This window comes from Gymnogyps californianus, chromosome 18, assembly GCF_018139145.2.
Source record: "Gymnogyps californianus isolate 813 chromosome 18, ASM1813914v2, whole genome shotgun sequence".
Lineage (NCBI taxonomy): Eukaryota > Metazoa > Chordata > Aves > Accipitriformes > Cathartidae > Gymnogyps > Gymnogyps californianus.
The window spans coordinates 6,976,511-7,001,611 of record NC_059488.1 but is presented as its reverse complement, the minus strand read 5'-3'; the positions used below and the strand labels follow the sequence as shown (position 1 = coordinate 7,001,611).

The 25,101-nt window shown below is 45.2% G+C and overlaps 1 protein-coding gene across 2 annotated transcripts in view; it reads right to left on the bottom strand.

Moving 5' to 3' along the window:
- Positions 1–1,456: 1,456 nt before the first annotated feature.
- Positions 1,457–25,101, bottom strand: part of FUBP3 (far upstream element binding protein 3) — a 41,153-nt gene continuing 17,508 nt past the window's right edge. The window contains exons 6-19 of one of the 2 annotated variants that reach the window (XM_050907856.1): positions 24,897–24,968; positions 24,093–24,150; positions 21,341–21,503; positions 20,356–20,454; positions 18,232–18,336; positions 17,736–17,838; positions 16,962–17,062; positions 15,508–15,649; positions 10,610–10,770; positions 9,679–9,752; positions 9,106–9,182; positions 4,859–4,930; positions 3,996–4,123; positions 1,457–2,854 (exon numbers count right to left, since the gene is read on the bottom strand). In XM_050907856.1, the coding sequence (XP_050763813.1) occupies positions 2,846–2,854; positions 3,996–4,123; positions 4,859–4,930; positions 9,106–9,182; positions 9,679–9,752; positions 10,610–10,770; positions 15,508–15,649; positions 16,962–17,062; positions 17,736–17,838; positions 18,232–18,336; positions 20,356–20,454; positions 21,341–21,503; positions 24,093–24,150; positions 24,897–24,968 (1,364 nt within the window). In that variant the 3' untranslated portion in view covers positions 1,457–2,845. The remainder of the gene's footprint in view (positions 2,855–3,995; positions 4,124–4,858; positions 4,931–9,105; positions 9,183–9,678; positions 9,753–10,609; positions 10,771–15,507; positions 15,650–16,961; positions 17,063–17,735; positions 17,839–18,231; positions 18,337–20,355; positions 20,455–21,340; positions 21,504–24,092; positions 24,151–24,896; positions 24,969–25,101) is intronic. The other variant, XM_050907857.1, reaches the window with a different exon arrangement.

Sequence of the window (25,101 nt, the reverse complement as noted above, 5' to 3'; positions counted from 1 at the left end):
CCCCTCGTGAGGTGCCAAGGCGTCTCTTCGCCTCCTGCCCTGCCCCTCTCCAGCCCATCGTGGACTCACAACAGAAAGAAGTTTAATGGCTGCGGCCCCTCCGCCCCGAGCAGGCAGCAATAATGGAAAACAAATTGCTGAACTTGGGAACGTTTCAAGCACTTTAGCCTTCCAGGACACCAGACTGCTGATGAAAACCCAGCTTTGCAGGCACCATCTTAATGACAGGCCAAATTTCAAAGGCTTGCAAACTATTTCTTTTGCTGCCCCACCCCCTCAATAAAAGGTTGCATCAGAAAGAGATATTTCCATAATTTATAGTATGGGTATTTCACTGGGGAGACTCACTAATCTGTACTTACAGATACATTTAAGAAAATGCATCCTCCCACAATCCTGTGCCATTTACGACTATTGGCACAATCTGTAATACTCAGTCTTCAATTAAGGGACACCTTAGGGTTCATTATCACACAATTGCTCCCTGTGAACCATGCCAAATGCTGTTTTGGCACAGAGCTTGGAAGATGAATTAGAAGGAAGTCTTCTCGGTAATGCCCGCTCCCAATTCCCATCAGCAGCCTTTATGCCCTCCTCTAGCCATTTTTTCCCCCCTCTCCCCTCTTTCCAAGTGGCTTTTACTATCCCATCTTTCAATGTCTCTCTTGATTCTCTGGAGGTATATTTAGAGATGCTACATCTCCTTTTCTTCCGGCTCTCAACATGCCTCCCGCTCCCTGCTTCGCAGATGGGATCTTTCCTCCCTCCCTCCCCCCGTCTGTAACTCCCCTACAGCTGGCTGGGGAGCGGCGGACAGAGCTATTTTAGGTTGGAGGAGCACAAAACTTGCGTTTTTACGAGAAAGGGATCTCCGAAGGGGCGAGAGCTATCCCCAAACTTGGCCCGGCTACAACTAAAAGTTACTGCTCCTTAACGTATCTAATAGATGAGAGCGGCCAGAGCCGTGTCCCCCTGCATCCCTCTCCCGCCCCGGGCCAGCGCTGCTCCAGCGACCCCGTTTGCAGGGAGGGTGGAGGGCGAGTCGTGGACGGATTCAGCTGCAAAGACAAAGTTGTGGAAGAGCAACAAGTTCGGGGTGTTAAAACCAGGGGCTGCCGCCTCCTCAACAAGCAATAAAACGTTGATACGGCTGCAGATCCGTGCCCCTCTGGCTTACAGAAAACTTCCCTTTATTAAAACAGATCCTTCTGGCCCAAACAGCTACAATTACAGCACCTTATTGTGGAAATCCTGAGTGTCACGGTGCCAAGGGACACTTTGACACGACACGAACAGAGTTTCACTAGAATTAAGGCTCAAGCTGATCATCCCAAACTGCTCAGGTGACACGGCGCGAGCACGAAGGCGAGAGGAGCCGGGGGTCTGCGGGCTGCCGGCTCGCTGCGCGGGGACCTCGGCAAGCGGAGAGGGAGCAAACTGAGTAAAACAGACTGGAAATACTTCACCCACAAGACACCTTGTGGAAATTTTATTATATAGAGTGTAAAATGCAACTGTCAGTCAAATAAAAAGAACACTTTTTTTTTTTATAACACCATGCTCAACATTATCCAATTGCGTTTCTTTATAGTTAGACATTTCAAGCATAAGGAAAAATAAGGAAAGAACCCAAGAACAGTAACTTCAGTACATTTCAAAACGGAATGTCCCGCAGGGCAATTAAAAATGCAAGAAAAAATAGCTTCAATTCCGTTTTTCCTTTAAAAATACACTGTTATCTGTACAAGAAACACTACAGTAAACATTGGAAATCATATTATCCCTTTTATTAAATCAAAATTATTTAGCGCATACTGTGGTTAATACTAGATTCATTTATTTCTCTAGGTAATTTGACAAATATTAGATAAGAAAATATTTAAAAGAAATGAAAAAGCAAAAAACACCTTGGAATTAAAAAATAGTTACTACCTTTTATATGGTTTTATGTTCCACAGTGTTTGTTAAAGGTACTAATAGCAGATTCATTTTAATATTAAAAATAACAGTATTTATATTTCTGAGAGCATAGAGGAAAGTTTTTTTCTTTTTTTTGTTTGTTTTTTTTTTTTTTTAAACAAGCTTGGAGGTCTTAGATACATAAATGCAACTAGCAATGGAGACATGAAAAAATGTATTGCTAAAAAAATTAACACGTTTTTATATTACCCCTTTAGACTCTAGAAATTATACAAACCCTACAAAATGCCCCCCCGCCCATAACTTGCCTGACAGCAAAACAGTAACTGTCTCAATACAGAATTCACATAATTAATTACAATACATATCATAGTTCAGTTTTTAAAAAATGCAATAAAATCAAAGACAGCCAAGATACAAGAAATTAGAAGTAAAACATTTAATGAATTTACATATTTAAGAATATTTAAATACTGTTTAAAATTTTTTTTTCTTTTTAGGATTTGTTACATACCACCTAAGACTTCCAAGCCACTCTTTCTGTTGCAACAGAAAAGATCGAAAATTAAAAGGAAAAAACACACAAAAAACCACATGTTGAAATGTCACAGCTCTGGGGTGCGTTTTGGTGCCTGCAAATTCTCTGGCTTCTCTCCAAAAAGAATCCCGGAGGTTTTTTGTTTTTTGTTTTTTTTTTTTACAAATTTGGAAACAAAATTACCAGCATGTCCATAAGTTTAGTACATTACTAATTGTTCCTGATTCTTAGAAAAGTTCAGTATAGATTATCCTACAACTAGTGTTTCACAAACAAACAGAAAAGTCTTCATCAAAATGTTGCAAATCTAGAAACCTCTGTTACAAAAAGGTTTTCTTCCACAATGATTCCAAGAAAAAAAAAAAAAATTGCCACGAGGACCTTGTTCTACTGCTCCTAGAGAGAGAGAGGGGGGGAAAAAAGGAAAAGTTACTCAGCGGCAGCAAATTCTTAACGCTGTCGAACCCTCCTCCCCCAACACAGACAGGTCTCTCATTCCCCGTTCCAGCCGAGCAGGATATATACCTCAAATGATGCTTCAAGCCGCTATCGAAGAGATCTCTGCCCTAACGCCTGCTATCCCTGAGCTCTCCTTCCAGGAGTTCATGCCTCTTATCGAACAAGATCTCTCTTCTCTAGAGGGCCAGACTTTGAGAGAGGAATGAAGAGAACTCCCTTTTATCACCGCTTCTAGGTCACACTTGGCCAGCGCCCGCGGCAAGCGCCGATTCCTGCACCCGGCTCGCCCCGCTCGACCTCGGCGGTGCCGGAGAGCAGCAGCGGGGAGGCTGCAGCTGCCTGAGGACGGTGCTGGCTCCCCGCGCCGCCAGCATCCAGACCAGCTTCTGCTCCGAGGAGCCAGAGTAAAGACACGATTCAGTGGGAAGAAGCGTCTGATCACACTAAGGTGTATGCGTGCTTTGCACATACTTTTTGCCAAATACTAAGACGTTCGCTCTGCAGACCCGGTGCTCAGGAAAGTGCTGTGGGTACGGTCAGGATAAAGCCCACACAACCCTCCGGTGGTCTGAGTGACAGGTGAGATGAGATATTACTTGGCAGCTGGTTGATCCAAATTATTTTTCAACAGGTTTCCGCCCCCTGTCAGGACAGGGTGCTCCCTCCCCAGGCAAGCGCACGGCTCCTATCCTAGCACAAAGCTTGCAAGAAAAAAGGCAACGCCTGCACACACGGCCCCAGACTGCACGATGTGCCAGTGTCGTGCTACCTCGCCAGCCTGGCTCCATCATTCCTTTTACTTTAATTCCCCAAAGCCACAAAACAGCCTGGGGGGTATCAGGAAAGGCCCCCAGGAGAAACAAAAAACCTCCCAGTCCTCTCCCAAAAAGGCCCCCACCCTGTACAGGGAAATAAGACTCTGATGTTGAGATAACACTTCTGCGATCACTTCCTCAGCCACAAAATACCTCTGCTTCACCATGTGAACTCAAAGCAGAGTCCCCACACCAGGGCAAGGCCAACACACGCAATTCCCCAAGGGAAAGAGCAGTGGGGTTCAGGGAACACGAATACAGACCTGGCTGTGGGCCTGAGCCTGCCCTAGTGTCTGCCCGTAGTAGGCAGCCTGCTGTCTGTAATACTCTGCCCAAGCCATCGTGTAGTCCGGCTGGGAACTTGCCTGAGAAGCAGCACTGGCAGCATGACCTGGAAGAAAAGAAGGGAAAAGGGAGAGATGAGCAAATTCAGTAGGACCAAGCCCAAGCTTAGGATCTCCTTTTGTAAAGCTTAAAGAAGAGCCAGCCCCCTTCCAACAGCTGCAGACATCTGAAAGAGCGACATCGGCTATCTGCTGTTTGGATACGACAGGACATGCTTTGAGCTGGCTTGCAGGTGACAAGCCGACAGCAGCCAGAAAGCATTAAGAGACCGTTCCCGCGGCTGCAGGGACACAGTCTGACAGCCTGCACCCTTCGTCCTCCGCCCAAAGGCTCCAGCAGCACGGTGTCAAAAGCAAATCCAGAAGTCGGCATCATGCGCTTCTTAACGGAGTGGAGAAAGCCAGGCCCATGTTTTTCCATGTGCGCAGAGCTCTCCTACCCTCTCAACAACCCAGCTTCAGCTTTCTGGTTTTTGTTAGCATCAGTTCTTGTTGTGCACTATGTTTCCCCCAGGCAGGCCAACTGCAAGCGTGGACATGAGGTCTACTGCGGACCGTGGTTCAACGGGAGCACCTCTCCCGAGGCGTGACAGCAGACAGCACAACTGAGAGCTTTCAGTGGGAGAACTACATGCACCATCACCAAAAGGAGAGGACCAAAGGGGTTTTGTAGAGGACTGGAAGCTAATAATGGCAGGGGATGGAGACGCAAGTCATCGGATTAGAGTTAACTCTGTTTGTAACAAGAGTTGATTCATCTCCAATAACCCTGTTTCACTCACTCTGTTTTTTGAAATACTCCTCCCATGCTTTGCTGTAATCAGGATGGCTGTTCTGCTGCTGGCTCTGTTGGCCTGTGCAAAGATGACAACAAGGGGCACGTCAGTATGGAACAGGTGACAGTTTCCAGCCAGTGACATCTGCCTTTCCACTAGACAGGCCCTGGATCTACCTCAGTTGCCCAGACTTCACACTTCAGCTTCCACCTTTCTACAGTGTTGGGCATCTGCAATTCAGGGAAAGCGGAGGAAAAGCTCAAGTTCCTGATTTCACCTCACCTGTGCGCTGTGAAAGGGCAGTAAGCCAAGTCTCCCCCTTGCCGGGACCTGCTCGAGCCAAAGCACATCGGCTGGGAGCTGCTCCGTTTGCACATCAACCACCCTAGGCTGTCAGTCCACTCACCTCTAGCACAGGGATGGAGGGTTGAAACGCCTGACAGAACTGAGACCTGTCACCTTGACCTCCAGCCATGGAGCTGCCAAGGAAATGGCCACGTTTTGAGTCATCTCACTTGGTTTTCAGGGGTCTGCATCCTTCACCCCGACTCTCATCAGCGGAGCACATCTGAAGGAGCCCCAGCGGGCAATGCCTATCCGTACAACATGCCCACACACGAGCCTCCAACGTACCATCTGCCCCAGCATACAGCTCCGGGGTAGCCAAACTGCTACTGGCTGCAGAGTCCTCAGGACCGAAGGGAGCCATGAGCCCTGCACAAAGCACAGCCAGCTCCACCTGCACTACACCCCACGCATCATCCGGACAGGCATCCACGACACCCTCCTAACAGCCACGACTGGCTCTGCGGCACGGTCTCCAGACTCCTGCACTGCACTAAGATAAGCAGTGCCAACGCCTGCACCGAGAGAGATCTCGCAGATCCCAAAACCTTGGTCTTCATCTAGCACAGACTCTCCCCTCTTTGAAGCACTAAGACACCTTCAGTCCAGCACGTCTAAGTGCTATCGCAGGGGAGAGTCCAGCCAGCTCGGTGCAGAGGCGGGATGCCCGCACTTCCCTTAGTCACAGTTAGAGCAAAGAGCCCTCAGCGAGACACACAGCACACACACAAACAAACAAAACAGCCCTGAACAGAAAACACAGCGATTAGAAAAGTGCAGAGAGAGGCAGGCACGGCGAGAGCGTGAGTGCCGAGCACGAGCCGCTACACACACGGACAGCAGGCAAGGACAGAAGACACGCGTGCAGGAGAGCTCTTCCCAGCCTATCCAACCGCCTGCGCTCCATGTACAGCCCTGCCTGCGACGCCGGCCGAAGGGGGGCTTTGAAGTGGGGGGAAGGGGGAAAATAATACACTGCAAGTGTGAAGTGGGTGGAGGGAACAGGGCAGCAGTGTCCTGTCCAGGGGCATAAAAGCGGGTTAAAAGACTTGACCAACGCTACAAGTCAGGACCTTTTCTGGCAGAGGTCAAGGCTGCCTCAACTGTCCACCTGCTAATGCCAACAAAGGACCTCCTTCAATGCCTTTTCTTCTAGGAGAATTACAGTCCGCAGCAGGCTGAAAGGACACGCAGCTAAATGCATTTCACAGCAAAATGTTTCCCCAGCCAGTTAATTTATTTAAGATGGGGGAAGTAATTAAAATCTAAATACATGTGTAGGGGGTGGGGGTCTGCCACTCCTCCCACAAGGAGGGCACTCTCGAGTCTGTCCCTAGGAAGCCTGCTCGGGGAACGACTCAGCCGGCTCTTTGACAGGGCTAGCAGAGCCGCGAACAAACAGGCTGCAGCACTCGGGGAAGGGACCCTTTGCAAGACTGTTTTCAAATTAAAACTTAAAGTGCAAAAGCAGGTATTTACCTAGTTTCTTATAATAATCCTCCCACGCCTTAGGTGAACTCCACCTGGCCTGACTGGGTACCATTATGATCTGCAGCAGAAGAAAGTGGTGGTGAAGGCTGCTTAAAGCACAGCATTATCTTGTCTGTCCTCTCTCCTTACCAAGACTGCCTTCAGTATGCCTGGCTACAAACAGGAACACGGAGGATCCTAAGTAGACATGGAACTAGAGCGCCAACATTTTCCATCAGGTTCAACAGCAGAAATAAAACATCTGCTCCCAAAACACGGCATTGTGGTACTAAACCCATACAGGGGAAGGACGATGGCAAGGCAGGATGCTTCACTGCTCTTGGGAGCCACCAGAAACCTGACAAACTCATTGCAAAGTAGTCAGCATCGGGATACAAGCTGCACTATCAGTAATCAGGGGATTCAAAGGGTCTGTGCTTCTTATACCAGGCTCCAAAGCCAGGAGGTGTGAGCTTGAGACATGACTATGGTGCAGGAAGGGAGATTTTTTTTTTTCCCCAGTGGCTGGTGGGCAGGATAAGAGGATGTTTCAGGGAGGTCAGAAAGAAGATAAGTTACTAAGGTGAGTTTCTAAAGGCATCTTGCAAGGCAAATAGCAATGCACATTTCATAAGCATTTATTCAAAGGCTTTATGGGAAGATAAAAATTACATTTTTGGTAGAGCTTTCCCTGCTGCACTGACTGCTCTGCTTCCCAAAGCTCAGGGAAGTCCAGTGCTCTTGGGGGTGCACAGGACAGGACTGGAATAACAAATTTTTCCTGTAAAACAAGCTTATGGGAAAACACTCTTCTCCAGTACTGTACTATTCCACGCCTGTACAAAAAAACCCCAAGTCCTTTCAAGCCCACCATTGCATTTTGCTGTCCTGAAAACAGAACAACTATTGACCTTCTACAAGTCCCTGGAGCTCAAAGGAAAAGTCATGATTTTTAGACTGTAATTGCTACGAAGCAGGACTCTTCCAGAGTCTTTTTTTTTTTTTTTTTAGAGTTTAAACACACACTTGCCACGCAGGGTTCCTATGTCCTACTGTAGCACACATTTTAGAAGTGCACTAAGTTAACAATGCAGCATTGAGGGTTTCCAAATTTCATATATGCACAATTTTACAAACATTAAAATGTGATTAGTGTTACAGGGAATCACAAGTGCAATTGCAGGCATTGCTCCTCCAATGTTTCCTCTACCTCAGGCACCTCAAAGAGTGGGAATTTATACTGAAGTTAATAATCATTGCTAAATCAGCCTTACCACTGAAAAGCACCTGTCATTAAACCCCTTTAAAATCCACCCCCCCCCCCCCGCCTTTTGGTGCTTAGCTTTAGTTTTCACAAGACCAGGCCATTAAAAAAACCTCTTATTTCCTGAAAAATTGTGATTGAAAAGTGTCTGTTGGACATTACTGCCCATCACATGAGCTTTGAGATTACCAAGCAGACTATGAATCTGCTCTGTTTAGGGCAAACGATTACCCTGGCTGTTGAAGACACAGGATGATGCAGTTACCAACGTCACCACTAGCATTTACTACTTCAATTATTCTGAAAAGGGAGACTCCCCATTCCAGTCTGCTGAATTTTGACTAAACAGGCTTTTAGGAAGAAATGACACTTCGAACCTTGAAGAGTAACAGCCAGCCTGACTCAGTGCTGGTGGCTTGAAGTGGAAAGCTCAGCAGCAGGGGTGATCCAAGGTTCAGTTTTTGAACCGATGACTAAGGACATGTATGCATTGGTAGTTTTTTTTTTTTATTTATTTGAAACCTGGTTATTTGGCTGGCCTCATTCTGAGCATTTAGCACTGTGGAGGCTGAGCAGTTCTCATCAACTCCCAAAAGGAGACAAGGGGACACTACTACAGCCAGAGTGGATGAACCAGGATAGGAGCTCTGCCTATCCTTTCTTCCATTTTCTGCATCTCCTTTCCCAGTCTTTCCATCAGACCGGGAGTTGAACAGTGAGAAGAGCTCATAAGGAACATTTAAAATAGAAAATAAGCAAGAACTGATAAGGTCAAGAACAAAGAGATGGGAGGGCTCACCACCAGACATGGTGTGCCTGTTGGGGGAAGTGGGGTTGGTAAGTGCTTGCCCAGAGAACCCTGGCAGAAGAGAGCCTGAGGCAGAAATGTTTTTGTTAGAAAGGAACAGACAGCAAGGACCAAGTTTCTACACAAAGAGAGCAGAAACAGGCAGTAAGCAGTTAAGCGCACAAAAAGCGTTACAGTTTTCAGTGGACTTCAGCTCATTCTGAGCTCAAACACCACAGCATGCCTCCACACACCTCTTCTGCTCAGGAAATCATTTTGCTGTTTTCACACAGGTGGTCTCATGGGTGGGCCTGTGTTTTGTAGGCATGAAGCAGCAATTGCAAAGGGAACACCAACCCTTCTCCAACCCAGGTCCTAGACACTTACTTGGGACTTGCTGTCCAGGCTGCTGCCACGTCTGGTAGGTACTGCCCCAGCCCTGTGTCATGAACGCCTGAGGACCACTGCAGACGACAAAAAGGCACGCTGAAGTAGACAATAAAATACTTAACAGACCATATACGTGAAGTTACCCACAGAAGTGAAATTGTTACTTATAGGCAGCAACTGCTGAGCAAACAGGTGAACATGGGAACAAAAGGAAACGCTGTGTAGGTGTGACTGCTGTCTTGATATTGGTTTGTTCATGAAGCCAAAACGAAGATACATCATACCGAACAGCACTCCTTGTGCTGTATGCAGTTCAGGCTTCCTTCCACGCTCTCACTGCACTAGAGACAGGAATTTTGGAGATGCCAATACCTACCTTGTTTATAATAGATAAAAACCTTCCTGTAGTCAAGCTTAAATGATTAATCTGGCTTCTTGCTTCTGAATGCTCAATCTTTAAAAGGCTCCACTTACGCATCACCCCTTCAGGGCCCTCCACCCTTCTCCCAATGCTTTTATAGCTCCCAGCCATTCCCCACAGCCCGTCTGTGACGAGACAGAGAAGCTTACTTTTGATGAGGTGTAGCGGGTGCTTGGCTGAACGGACTTTGACCAAATCCTCCAGGTCCACCCATGCTGGTACCCTGTCACAGAATCCACAAATATTTAATGCCAGCTCTAAGCAGAGGGTGGAGGCAGCTAGTATGAGCAGTAAGAAAAGGGAGAAAACAGCCTGGGACACATTCCACTAAACCCCAGCACCTGAAAGTGACTGATTCTCCAAGGATGAAGTTCTCAGGACTGTCAGCACACTCCAGGAGCCCAGCTTTAAAAGCAACACTGGTCAGCCCACAAAGGGGCTAACAGGACTACAGCACAGTTGGAAGTTTTCCTTCGAATAGCTCGGATCCTGAGGTTGGTATCAAGCCTTCTCCTCTCAGGCAATTCAGCATAAAGGTTGCTTTTCAGCTTTACCATGCCCCAGTTCAGTATCTTCCGTACTTTCTTTTACCCAAGTCTCCCCCTTCAAGTAGTACTCCAGCTTGACATTATTAAGCTTCAATACCACAGCACTGCATTAAGTGGAAGATAAGTCATCCTGGATTTACTGGAGCAACGAGTTGAGTGTTACTTTCAGTATGATGATGCCAGGATTGTGTCATTCTCACGCAGTGACACTATTGTCTTCCCTTCAAAAAATCTCCTTTGACAGCCTTCTCATACTTTATTATTGCTGTTCTTCCCTGTCATACAGCTGCACACTACCCATGATTGTCAGCAAACAGTCAGATCCTTCTGGGACCACAGCAAAAATTAGTCCAGTGGATGCTGGAGGGGCATCAAAGTTCAAGACAGCTGCTAACAGGCAAATGGTTTTGAAGCTAAATAACGTAAGCGTGCGTATTCTGTGCCATCCTGTAAGTTCAGGCCTACATGTACCTAAGAGTGAAAACACCACATCTGAAAGAGACAGACCAAGATCAACAGAGATGGTACTTACACCAACTTTCTCATCTATGAGATGTCTAGCGAGTTCAATTTGCTGGGGAACTCCTCTGATTGTGAATATTCGTACACCAGGGTCTGTGTTCGGAGGTGGGTTTCTCTGGAGCTCAACATGGGCTCCTGACTGCTGATTTATGCTCTTGATGTTCTCACCACCTGAAGAAAAGAAAACCAAGACATAAGAAGGGACATTCAGCATCTTCTTCCATAAAAGCATAACAAAGTCAGGTTCTGGTAATGGAATATAGTTTCAACTACCTTCTGCATGCCTCAAGGGAGGTGGGCTGAGGATGGCAACAGCACAAGAAACCACAGTACCTGAGCTCATGTCGCTCCTTTATACTGCCTCATAAGCACGCCCTGAAACCGTGAGCTACTGCAGCCGTTTTTGGGGTCATGGATGGTGCCGTTTTAAGAACACGCACAGTCCCCCTGTGTGCACACTGCTAGGCTCCCAACAAAACGCAGCATGGCCGAGATACTTTGACAACACAGATGCAAAGACTGTACTGACTGAATTCCAGTGGTTTTGCACAACTGTTCACAATCCTCAAGAGAAAGTCACCTGCAACTGAAACATCCTTTTTCTTTCTTCCATGAGGCTTTTTTTCCATCACTAGACATTTCATTCCACTAAGGCAAAAAGCCACCAGCCACATACCTTGTAGCTTAAAAACAAAGCTTAAGCTTTCTCACAATCATGTGCTGTTCAATAGCTTATTCCCTTAAAGAAACCCCCGCTTACCGCGCTCCCTATTCACACCGCAGCGTACGCATCCCTCCACACAGCCGCAGCAGTGCAGGATTCCAGGCAGTCTGCCGCTACTTCAGAGTTAGTTGTGCATGCGGTGAACATATCTGGCTAGTTTGCCATCTGGATACGCTAAAGCACAGGAGTGCTTCGAGCAGGGTGCGGCAGGGCCAGGCAAAGTAGATCTGATTTCCTGAAGACCTGCTAGGTCCTGGTCTCTTAATGAAATTTGCTTAACAAAAGCCTCAGCCAATGTTACAATGGTTCAATTCTTCTTTTGGAAGCTCACACAACTTACAGACCAGCTCCACTCAACTGGAGAAATTAAAGGGTGCGGGGAAGGAAGGGGTTTTACAACTTTCAAATCACAAACCAAAAATCACCAGCAAAAAGGACATTCAGCAAGCAGGAAAGAGCGTAAAGGAAACTAACCGGAGATTTTTGTTTGGTTTTAATTAAAAAAAGAGTCTCCATAAATAATCTCCTCAATTTTGCTTGCATTTCCATCTCTATACATCCAGCACAACTTCAAAACAAACTGTGGATGTTGCAGACACTTGTTCATTTCATTGTAATGGACTCGTGACCTTTTTAACATTTTAAAGCCTTCTTGGGGAAGGGAGGAGGAAAAGTTGCCAAAGGGCAATTAACTCTTTCTAAATGAATTTTTGAAGATGCATTTAACAAAAGATAATCGTGTCACATCCCTGAGCAGACAACAGTGATTGTACTGTGCAGCCAAAAGCCAAGCCACTTATTTTCAGTCAAGCATGGGAAAGTGGTAAGATGAAGTTTCAACACCAAGAAGTTTTTTTTTATGTAATGCTTTTGTCTGACGCAGACTTGTTTGAAGCTCTGGTTTTTACATATTGAGGTGAGATCTGAATCAACAGCCATTTCATCTGCTTAATGAAAACATAGGACCCTTTCAGCCAACACAACTTGGATGATGAAGGAGTGGGAGAACTTCTTTACCGGGTGACAAAGGCATAACCACAGGTTGCTACTTGCACAGCAGACTAGGTTTCTCCTTCCAAAAAGGGATTAAAAATTGAAGCTTTCTCAAACTAGAAGCAAGCAGAATATAGATTTCAAATCATTTCCCCATTTAGCACTCGGCACCAAGTTGGCAGTCTCCACATCAGGTCCCTCCTAGACCATATTGCAGGATCAGGTTAGTTGGCTTTCCAGGTTTGGTCAGAGGCTGCAAGCTCCTACCCCCCCGTACCAGGACGTGGTGCCCTTCTCCTCCTTACCCTCCAGTCTGGTACATGCCAAAGTGCTCCCTCCCATCCAAGTGATCCCATTTCAGCCTCCAGAGCATGCAAATGAAATGACGCGGTCAACATGATGCTGCACGGTGCCGGAAGGAGTTCATCTTCCCCCATAATGAGGTGACCCGCTCAGCACATGGTGGCTGTCTATAGACGCATTCAGCAGCCAGCTCCATTCTTCTACCTGATGGGGGGCAGAAGTGATCCAAGAGTGGCCCCCCAGCTGGACGTGAAATCGTAAAGCAATTAATCAAACCTGCTAAAAGGCAGAGCTGACAAGAGCCAGGCCGGCCACGTTATCTGTCAATATTGCTGTATTTATCATGGAAATCCAGCGGGGGCCCAGAGAGGCTGCGGTTTGTTTCCAAGCACCACCAAACAGAGAAAGCGCTTGACATGTGTATGGCGCTCATCTCCACCCTTCCTCGAGTCTTTCAGAAAAGAAAAGCTGCACCTACCCACCCTCTAGAGGAAAAAGCTACGCACAGGATTTGCAGGGAGCCAAGCACTTCTTATCAGCTCATAAAGGCTCACACTCCCAAGCTGAGAAGTGATGCCCACGAGAAAAGGGAACCAGACCTGTCATATATGCTGCAGAAATTGAGCTGAGAAACTTCCTCATCTCCCTCTTTTCTCCCCTTCTCGAGTGGTGACATGGAGCTGGAAGCACAGCAGCAGTTACTGGGCCACATCGCATACACTACACCCAGGGGCCCAAGATACCCATTGCTTGGGTGCTAACCTCAGAGATCAAGCTACATGTGCGCAGAGGACTCAGCCAGATTTTACAGAGAAGGCTAACAGCCAAGTCCTGATTCACAGGGTGGAGGGGGTGAAGCTGGAAACCGCTCAGAAACTAAAAGGGGGGAGGAAACGTTTTACAATTGTCACTGTGAAGAAAACCCCACTAACGTCCCCTCTCCCCTACACTGCCCCACAGGCAGTTGCAGAGGAAATAAGAAGATTCAGGTGTCTTGCATCAACATATGGAGAGTGTAGTACATCCATCCTGGTCCAGGCCCCAAAAGGCAATGCTACAGCCATCACTCACTTGACAAAAAGTGAAGGCTGCAATACACTAAGAGCATAGGCACTGTAAGAACACCGATTACAAGGTGGTATTACAAAGCTGCAAGCACTCAAATCACCATACAACTAGTAATTAGTCACTCCAGAAAGCTTCTGATCTGGCCGGGTAAGAATCCCTCTTTTGCTGTTGTGGAAACAAAGGTAAAAAGCTACCCTTCACCCCCACAGTGAGCCTGTGCCAGGCCTTGCACTTGAATGCTAGGACATCCAACTCCACTACCTGCATTTATCTTTTCAGCATGCAGTGCTCTCTGTAGTCACAAATGCTCCACTTCAGTGCACTGCTGAACAACAAGTGACCTTTTCTGATCCTTTATTAAGGATGACTAATGGATACAGCAATAAAGTTTCATTATAATTTGATTTTTCCATACATATAACTCTTACTTGTGGGCTTAAAACTTGCTTTGCTTGATCTTTTGTCCAACTGGACTGTTCAGTGAGATCAAGCACAATCGCTCTGCAATTTCTGCATAATGGGGAGAGCAGGTGTTTTTTCATACCGAAAAAAGTTTTCAGGTTTGTGAACAGGTTTACGGTAAAGAACAACATCTGAAAATGATTGCAGATACACTGCTGACATGCTTGTGTCCCATACCTGTGTCCCTTGTCATCCAATAAGGCAGGAGTTCAGGGTGCTATAGGGGCCAGACACATGGAAGGGAACAAGTGAGATGCAGCAGGGTTGTGCAGCAGGGGAAAGAGGCCACAACACGTTTCATCGCAGGCTCACTTCTGCCCAACAGGACGGCAGGAAACTAAATGCCACTGAAATGTGGCACAACGCCCTCAAGTCTCTGCCTCCTTTACCGCTGTAGCTAATCTGTTCCTATTCTATTCACCTCACCTCTGCTGAGGCTAAAAGCCAACTGTGATTACTTAAATACTAGTTAAGGCATATGTCATTCTTTCTGAAATAAGCAGATAGAAAAATTAAATGCAACTCCTTTGATACGTCAATGTATTAACACAGAAGCATCGCAGCAATTCAGAGCGATAGAGGTCTTCTATTCCTGGCTCTAACCTAAGCACTGCTATTACCCGATGTGTAGCTCACGCTCTATGACAAATTGAGACTGCTGCTGATGCTCTGGTTTCCTAACTTGTCTTGGGGTTGTACTGGTTCTTGAGAGGAAGGCCAGATGACTCTTTGTCCATCTCCTTTGCATGGAGACATTCAACGGCTAAGGCAGGCAAGGGGCCTCCATGGCAGTGGACATGCTTGTCTGAGCGAGACAAGGTGCACCAGCCTGCTCTGCGACAGGCTCAGATGCAAGCTCAGATACAGACAAATCCTGCTACTTCACTTGATTCATCAGACACTTCAGGTACACATGGCTGGAAGCAGCTACGGTTATTACCACATTCAGAGACCTTCCATTTTATCACATGGCACTCACAGAAATCCAGCATGACAAAATGACTGTTCTGCTTGTCCCTGATAAACTGTCCTTTAAACGAATTCTCTACAAAAAGAATCCACAAATCAACCTGCCTTTTCTCAGCCAGCTGCTTGTTATAACAAGCTTACTTGACAGCTCTGCATGAAGAGCCTCTCTTACAGATTGTGAACAAGGGCCTGGAGAGTACAATTATGAGTGAGAGCACCACAAAGAAAACAACCACAAGCGCTTATAGCTTATTCCTATGCTGCATTCACCGGCCACTAAATACCTGCAATTACAGAAAACTCCAAAGCCTCACTGTCAGGCAGCAAGAATGCAACCATCCTGAGAGAGAAAGATTGCAAGCTCCAGTATTTAGTGTCACCAGACCTACCTTTGCCTATAACAAGACCACATTTATCGGCTGGCACCGTGTAGGTTATTTCCTGCATGCCCCCAGGTGTTCCAACACTCCAGTCCCCACGGCCACGACCTCTTCCTCGGGTGACAGCCAAGCTTCCAAAGCCATCTCGTTCCTTGGAAGGCAAAAGATTTGCATCAGTGGTTTTTTGCTGGCCCCCAATGCACATTAAAAACAAATAAAGCAAGGTAAGTTAAACTGCATTATAATCGATGGCACTGAATTAAGATATTCTTGGACTTCAGTTTCACATTCAAGATTTTGAAGCACTTTAAAGAAATGCCAAGTAACGTCGGTTACAGTTGCCTTCCTGACTCAGGAAGATATTTATATTTTTTAAATGTATGCCTTTATATCTGCTGAAATAAACCTATAAACAAGCATCAACTACTAAAGGACTTTTAGTTTGTGATGGGGGCTTTCCTTAGAGCAACCAATAGATCTTGGCACCGACACACACAGAAGTTGCTTCCAAACCCTTTCAAGTGTCATTCTTTAAAGAACTGCTGGAATTACTCAGCTGAAATGCACATTTTCCAAAACTTCCAAAGGAAGCTTTTAAGTTTAAAGACACTTAAAGGACATACCTATTTTGGGTAACTGATTTCTCCAACAGCAAAGGCCATGGGCAGTCAGAGGCTATCATGACAGACCTCAAAGTTTAAGTGGATTATTAAAAAAATTATGAAATCAAGTATTCAAGCCAGATCTCAGGGCAAGAAGAGATATCAAGATATTTGTCCTTGATGGACAAATTATGCTCACATATCTAGTCTGGAATGGTCTAACATCTTCACTTCTCATAATACAAAGGGAATATACAACCTCCTTCATGAGTCTGCCCTACTACTTCACCCATCTTTATACTTCTTGCTCTTGGGCAATGCAATACTTTGGTGCCTTTCTTAGAGCACAGTGACCGCATACGTAAGCGTTCATTGCCTTCTCCTGCCTCCCACAGCCACAGCCTGCCTCCCAGACCAGAGGACCAGAGTCTGAAGAGGAGGCACCACTGAGCACTGTTAATGCTCTGCTGTCTAAGCGTTACTCAGCCCTGCTGAGCAGAGCCTCCAGTCACTGTCTCACACTACTGCTAGACTCCATTCCACCAGGTCACCATTTCCAAATAACTTAAGAACAACTAAACATGGAGGGGTAAACGTGGAGCTACAAGGAGGCCTCATAATACTGCCTGAGAATAGGAGACCTCCCCATAGCTCAGTTAGCCCATATTACATTAAAAAAAAAAATTAAATAAACAAAAAACAAACCTAGTAGCTCTGTCCTGGGCAGCAGCACGTGTGGCCTACCAGAGGGAAAATTTAACACTGCTGTTCTTCCGATGGTGGCATCCATCCACACAGCTGCATGCATGCAGACTACATTCCCATATAAGCACTTTCCTCCCAAGAGCCTCCAGAACCCACCTGTGCTGTGAGAATGAGCTCACTGATGATGTGTGCCGCGTGTTGACACCTATCGGGAAGCCCCATGACCTGTGCGACTCTTTCAGAACTAATCCCATCATCTGTGAAGAGAGATGGCAAAGACTAAATTAAAAGGAGAAAACATCCACCCACCAGCAAAAGCTTCCTTCTAGCACCACCACTGCTAGCAGCATTTTCACAGAACATAACTACCCCAAGAGCTACCTCTTCCCTCCACCTTCAGCCCCTCTTCCATGGACTGAAAGACGACAAAACCCAACCCACCTTGCAGAGGAAACAACATTCAAAAGGCAACACTTTCAAATGTCAAAAAGCCATGAAAGAGACTGATATAATTTTAAGAGGACAAAGGCAGCTTTGATAGGTGATCAGACAGCCAAGGACCCAGAGAAAGTTACTTAGAATTAATCAACTCCTGATCCCCAAAGGCTTTAATGTCCTGAAGGAGAATTCTTTAACAGGAAATAAAAGGGTTTTTGTTACTGTTATTTTGTGTATCCATATTATTACCACTCAAGACATGACTGTTGTGACATCTAATGTTTGCAAATGAGCTCTATATAATCTTACTCTCTGGAAACCAGAAAGTGCACGAGGAAGCAGCACATCATATTTAAATGGGTTTCAGAAAGAGACATAATGCACCTTTAAATTAGGAAAGCCTAGCTGCTGTAATCTCCGATCAGATTCACTTTAGCAATCCCAAACTGGAACACTGGTCAGAAAGTAACAGCTCTCCATCCTCACACAAACCTGGTTTAAATTGAATCCTAACTCCAGCATCATTCTGAATCTTTTTGATCATTTCTCCATTTCTTCCTATCACAATTCCAACAGCAAACCTGGGCACAGAGACCTGATGGGAAAGGCAAAGCAGTATGAAAGCTCAGAGAACTAGACTGAATTACTCTGATTTTACAAGGAGACGCTCTTAACTATGAGGACAGGCCACGTTAGGCAGCTCCAGGCTACAGAACCATATCACTTAAGAAAAACAAACATGTGGCCACAAATTCCTTCCCCGCTAAATGAACTCTGCACTACAAGAATGCAGCTTAAAAAGACAATTAGAAAAGTGCCATCTGGGAGTCCATGAGAACTCCTCTTCTTTGCAGCCAGACTCACTCTTCTGGCAACAGAACACAATGCATTTAAAAATAAGCTTACAGGTTACATGTGCAATTCGATGACTTCCACCCAGTACCCATCCCACAGGGAGGTTAGCAGAGTACTCGTGAAGAAAACATACCTCTATGCTGCCTCCTCCCATTCTAGAACTGAAATCATTGCGTACGCCTCGGAAGTCTGCCTGATCTTTCTCTCGGATGATCTCCAGTACCATTTCCCTCGCTTGCTATATGGGGAAAGAAGTTACAGTTAGCTTAAAATTATTCTGCTTGCCATCTTGGTGTTAGGGCCTCGACAGTGGCTAATGGTCAGGCTTCAGGCAAAGTGATCTCCATCTGCTTAACGGAAACAGCATTCTGATTTAGAATTTCTTTTACCACAGTCAATGGAGATCTGTTCTTGATGGCATCTTCCATGTCTGACAAAACCTGCCAAGTGTGCAAGGTGGCAGCTTCTTGTGTGCAATTGCTTCCTTCGGTCTTTCAAAAAGGCCCTTTATCTTTTAAAATCTCTTTTTTTGTTGTTTTTGTTTTGTTTTTAAATTAAAGGAAGCGAAGGCCCTTTCCTACCGGATAGGACCGAAACCAATATAGTACGGTAGAAGCTGTGGTAGCATAGCAGAGATCATGTCCACTAAGAGCTAGAGAGCACGTACCAAGGAGGCGGGTGGGCAGTAATGAGCTTATTGACACTCAGAAAAGTTAAGCCCAAGTCTGCAGCAATCCAGCAAGACATTTTCTGAGACAAATGAATATTCTTCCTACCTACTTGCAGCCCTCAAGGCCATTCACAAGCTTGCATGTAGCCCAGCTAGTAAAAGTGTACCTTGGAAATAAGCCAACAGTAGTCACCATTAAAAAAAAGCCTACATGTCAAAACCAAAGCCTTTGTTTCTACATAACATATTACCAGTCGAGCTTTTGACATTTTGGTTCTGTTTCCAAGTTTGAGGGACACTGGTGAATCTGACTCCTTTCACATTTTTACATATTTTCCATGCCCCCGTGGTATTTTTTACAGAAGGAAACAACTCAAGACTTTTCAGAGATGCCAAGACAGAAATAAGAGCAATGGAGAGATTTCATAGGGATTTGAGAGAGTTAAGAATGCTCTTGCACTCTGCTGCAGCATTCAGAGAATCCCATCAAACCCAAGGATTCATCAAGCTTCTTAAGTGCTTTCTAAGCATGCTCAACTTTTCTAAGTGCCTCAAAGATCCTCCAGCCTATGCAGTCTCCATGATTGCTTGGCATGATTTATGGCACGGAAGATGTGACAACAGCAAATCTTGCAAGGCAGAAGCCGCCACCTGGGAAGTAGCAGCACTTAAAGTATGATTTGGTTAAAAGTAGCAAGACTGCCATTAAACTCCTTTTTGCATATCTATACCTCCACAATAAATATAAGAATTTTGAAAAAAAAAATTAAATCTAAAAGCCCACTTGCAATAAGAGGTTTGAAAAATACAACCCAAACATACTGTCCCTGAGCAACATAAACTGTTTCAGCAATTTATAATTAGGGAGATCCTATCAAACAGAACTATTTTTATTAGAGACAGGAATGTTAAGCTAGATTTAAGTACTTAGCAAGGTATGAAAAGCACTTGCTGAGAAATGCAACATGCCACAGCTAAACTTTAATTCTTTAATTCAAGCGCTTCCATCATGCTGCAATCTTCCAGTCTCTGGCTGATCATGGTTTTTGCTTTGAACCGCAGGTATGAACATATCTGTAGAACCCTGACAGAAGGAGACTGAGGTACCAATATTAAGCAAACCCCTTGGTTTCAGGAGTTGTTGTGGGATTTTTTTTTTTTTAATTACCTGCGTCAATTGGCTGTCTGAGATAGTTAACCTTCCACAAAACTTTCTCAAATGTGTGATTAAGTTAGTCACTAAGAACCCACTTGCTCAAGTAACATACAGCTATGATTTTTTGCTACACAGACTGGAAAGCGTTTCAAAGCTACTTTCTCCAAACCCTCCTCCTCAGCTCTTCTCCTACCCATGTCTAATATTGTGTGGAGTGAGAGCTCCTAGGTTATGCTGTAAACAAGCCAACACTTGCTAGTCTGGTGTTTTAACTTGCTCTACTCAAACTTCGTCAACCTTACAGAACAAACAAAACCAACAAGGATCGTTACATTTACAGTTGGATTCGACTCCATTAGACGCTCACAAATACACTAAAGTTTAAATTTCTCCTCAGTTCTCTGGGGCAACTGCTTACTTTTATTACATACCTGTACTTTAAATGCATCTCCAGTAATACGGAGAGGTTTATCTGCTCCAGTAGGCAACGGACCATCTTGAATCATAATCATTTTCACACCTGTTCGCTCCTGAAGAAAAAGCACAGAGCACTTTGCTAAGCAGAGTCCCTAAAACAAGGGACTATATTTTGGTTACTAAACATCATGTAGATCAAATCAGCAGCTTTACAGAACGCTACTTTAGCTCTTCACGGGTAGTTATAGCACAAATTCAGTAACAGTCCTAGAGTGTAAAGGACTGCCAGAAAGTTCTCAAATAGCTGAACTCCTTGCAAAGAGAACCCCTCTACCTCAACAACTGATTTTTCAGCCCTTTCCAAAATCTGTAGCTGTCTGCATATAACAGTTATTAAGTGACCAGCCTTAAAACTATTGGATGACAGAGGCCTAATCAGGGCACTCAAAAACCCTACATTTTTTGACCTAGGTGCTTTTCTGAAACCCTCTAGTCTTTAAAAAACTTCTACCAGATGGAGGAATAAAGAATGTCTAGGAACATAGATTTATACATAACACAACACTTTTAATTAGAAAGTGGTGGGATGAGAAAAAAAAAAAGACAACACTTGCCAGCTTTATCACAGATCAGCAACAAAAGAGAAGCACAACACTCTACAATAGCATGGCTGGCATTAAAAACTATTGCAGCAGCGGACTAGACATAGCCTTTTCTTGGCTACAAGGAACCCCTCCTAAACAGCACGCACCAAATGTTATCTAAAGCATACAAGTTTCTTTCACAGTTCTGGCAAAACTCCACTACATGCGTAGCTGGGGCCAAACTGATTTTGTTTGTAACACAAGATTGGATTTGAGTCCAGCTCTCCGAAGGCAGAAGAGTAGTCCCTGCTGTAGAAGGTTAGAGCATTTAAGGCTCTCCATTTCAGCACGCTCTTGTTGATCTAGAGAAGCTGCAGTAGGGAAGAGAGCCCTAAAGTAAATGCATCTTGCGCACCTGCAACTGTTTTATTGTTTCACCTCCTTTGCCGATGACTAGACCCACTTTGGATGCCGGGATCAAAATCTCCTGAATCGTACTGTTGCCATCAACATCGTTGTGAAAACCAGGTCCGTTCCGACAGCGATCTACAATCTGCCCCAGTAGCCGTTTTGCTTGTCTTTGGAAAAGAATCGAGGGAAACAACCATTAGACAACATTGTTCCACGTGACCAAGAGACCAGGAACCATCGGAATGGGAAGCGATCGGGGAGAGGAGAAGTAGTGAAAAGCTGGAGGAAACCATAGTTAGCACAACGTTTGCTTTTTTAACTCTTTGATGTATATTTTCCCCTATCATGATTACTTATAAGCAGTTTGATTTCTGAAAGGGGAAGAGAGAAGGAAGAGCAGCAGCATGCTCTGACCTCTTTGGAAGTTAAGGATAATAGCTGAGCTGTAGCATTTGCGGTGCTTATTTTGAATGAAGATGCTCTAGGTTCTAAACCTTTCTAAACTTTTTTAACATCTATACAATATTTGGTAAAACTCAAGCTCCATTCTCCTTGGTCAAGACAAAAAACCACACACACTGCTCCGATACTAACACAGCACACTGGTTAACCACTCTCCGATCAATCGGAGGCAACTGCCTTGCTCTTCTCTGCCTGCTCTTACCAGCAGCACCAGAACACTGTTCTAACACAGCCTCTGCCCCAAGCAGTAGGTGCTGAAGCTACACCACGAAGCGAGGCAAGGATACTGCAGCAGCAACCAGTGAAAGACTGGGTTCTTCTACTCCTGGTGAGAAGAGACACACAAAGAAGCATTTGGGAGATTAAAGATCCCTTCTCTAAAATCTTTAGCATGTCAGAGGTAACTGACAGGTTTCCCTTCATCTTGAAGACTCCTAGTACCAACACATCCCTTTCCTGCCCTTCTCCCACAACCCTTCTCAAAATAGGTAGAAGAAAGTCACCAGTTCCCTATACAGTCTAAAGCAGCATCTTCCCCTCTCTCCACTTCATACCAAGCCATATCGGGCACCCTAGGAGGACTGTCTTCTCTCTGGTGATTTGAAGAAACAAATGTCATCCCTCGCAAGCAGACATTCACCCAAGACAGCTCAGGGGGTGGTGATCTGAGGCTGCACACAGATCAGAGCGCTGCTTTCTCTTGACTTTCTCACAAAACAAGGCAAAAGGTGGAATTTCTGGAAGTCCACTTCAAATATTCTGGAAGACTCTTAAGAGGTTTTATTCATCTACCTTCATATTTTGCATAAAGTTCTTTTAGTGACAATATAGAGACTACAACAGTTAATACACAATGTATTTCAGATGAGAAGGGGTCATTTGGAAATTAACCCTATTAGTTTGCCACTGGGTATAACTAATGGAAACACTCCTCACAAAACCCTTCACAAAGAACTCTGATATCTAGATTGGTTTCCTTACTTCTTTTTCTACAAGTAGCCTGAAAAAAGTAGTTCAAACAGTCAACTTGACAAGAATTTTAGCACAAAAGTAAATTAAATTTTGCCTAATTCCATGTCCTCAATGCCTTGTTCTGCTTCACAAATTGAGTATTTTCACTTTTCTTTATTTTATTTAAAGACAGCCTTGGACATGACTGCATTTAACTGCTTATTTCAGAACCATGAAGTCTTAACTACATCTCTCCCCCATTCTTCCCCAGTTGCACCTCATCAGGCATCCCAGCTTTTTAATATTTTGCTCTTGTTCTGAAATACCCTTTGCTAAAGGGGGAAAAGCACTTCAATATCAGCAAGAATACATTGCCTGCCCTATAATGTGAGCTTGCCATTTATATTTATTCTGGCTCACTGCTTGCAGTATTATGGTAGAATAAGGAGATTTAAGTACCCTTAGATCTCTTAGGAATGGAAGAATGATGAGTGTCTTCTCTTTAGAGAGACAGTCTTTGCGCCCATGTATTTTCACTATCAAATGCAACTCAAAGATTTCCAGATGGATTTTAAAAAACCCACCTACCCAAAGGCTGGGGAGAGAAAGAGCAGCTCCATATGTTAAGTGTGTTCCTGTAAGCCTGAGGATCCTGGATCCAGTTCCAGCAGGAGGTCCTCAACTGGTTTGTGAGAGTCTCAAACTCAGCTCCTGGGAAGGGGGAGGGAGGAAACACTGTCCCTAAAGTTTCTATAGGTCTAAAGAGTAGAAACCCCTGCTGGCTGGCCACGTGTCTCTACCATGCAGGGATCAGAATTCAAGACTTTGGTTCAGTCCTTTGCTTCTTGTTGGCAGCGATGCAGAGGCAAGCACACCCATGGGCCTCATGCTGCTCTGCAACAACACCAACACCTCCAGATTATTCTGGAGTGGCACCGACAGGCTTTGGAGGCCTCATGCAGCCCTTCTTCAGCTGGAAGGATGGTCACCTCAATGGGAGTAGGGAAGCGAAGGGGAGAAGAGAAGTGCCCTTCAACAGCTTAGCTCAGTATCCTGGAAAGCTGCAGTTAGAAAACTGCATCCTAGGTGCCCTAAGAGCAACCTTGCCCTGCGGAGGGGAATTCCATGGAAATTTCTGCAGAGGGTTCAAACTGCAACTAGAAAAAAGCCTTCAAGGTGCACAGTTTAAAGCATCAGACCAAGAGGTTCTATGCTCCAGAGACCCTCAAGTTTCTCTAGGCCAACATTTGCTGGTGTGGCTAACCAAGTAGCACCACTGACAAAGCACAGCATTAGGGAGAAGAGAGAGAAGGAGAAAGGAGAGAAATGAAATCAGAACTCACTCAATGCTCTCTGGCATCCCGGTGAGTACACAGGGCCTCTCGGGCATCCCACCACTGTCTACAAAGGAAACAAGAAGGAAACTTTTAATACACGGAATTAAAAAAAAAGGCAGCTGTTTCAGCAACTATCAAGCACTAATGGAAGCACTGCCTCCACTGCACAAAGGGCACGTTAATGAATTCAAAGACTTCCAGGGTCAACATATTTTAAATGATTTGCTGGATGTCTGCATTCTTTTAAAGCCTTCCCCACCAATTAAAGGGAGGTGTAAGAACTTAAGATTACATTCATCAACAGTCTCCTGTACAGCACTGCAGTACGGTCTTCCCCAAAGAAAACAGCCACTAGCACAGAACAAACGGATGGTCCCATTTTTTCTATGCAAGGCGAGTTTGTACAAAGAGCTGCTGCCACCCTCCTGAAATGTCTTCTGCCAGGAGCTGGAGCTGACCAGACTAATCAGAGACAAACGGCAGAGCTGAACAAAGTGGTACCACCAGGAGAAAACTCAACAGCTACAATTTCAGGTCTAAGTACAACACGAATTGTCCACTTGCACTGTACCCATCTGTTGGTTAAAGACAGTTCCTTAATTGTTTCATTCCCCAAACCACCTGACAAACCTGTTTTCTATGCTAGTCGGGAGGTCAGTCCCACAACAGCTCTCCCATGCATGTTAGCCTAGCATGAATCAGTTGTTAACGGTGATAACATGCCACCAGCATGGCAAGGCACCTGATCTAATGGACATAACATCCTTCAACATTAAAATCTGTTCACCCACCATACAAAGAGGCTCTTACCTGGAGCAATTTGAATTTTGCAGCCAGACTCTGCCTGAATTCGTGAGATCTGTTCTCCTCCCCTGCCGATTACTGAAATGAGTTCAACAAGCATCAGAACATACCATTTTTCCAAGTAACTGCAGAGCACCTTCCCCCTTTTACTCGGCTGCAGCTAAATATAAAGGAACAGTTTGACTCCAGGATTGCAGAAGAGGCATCCACA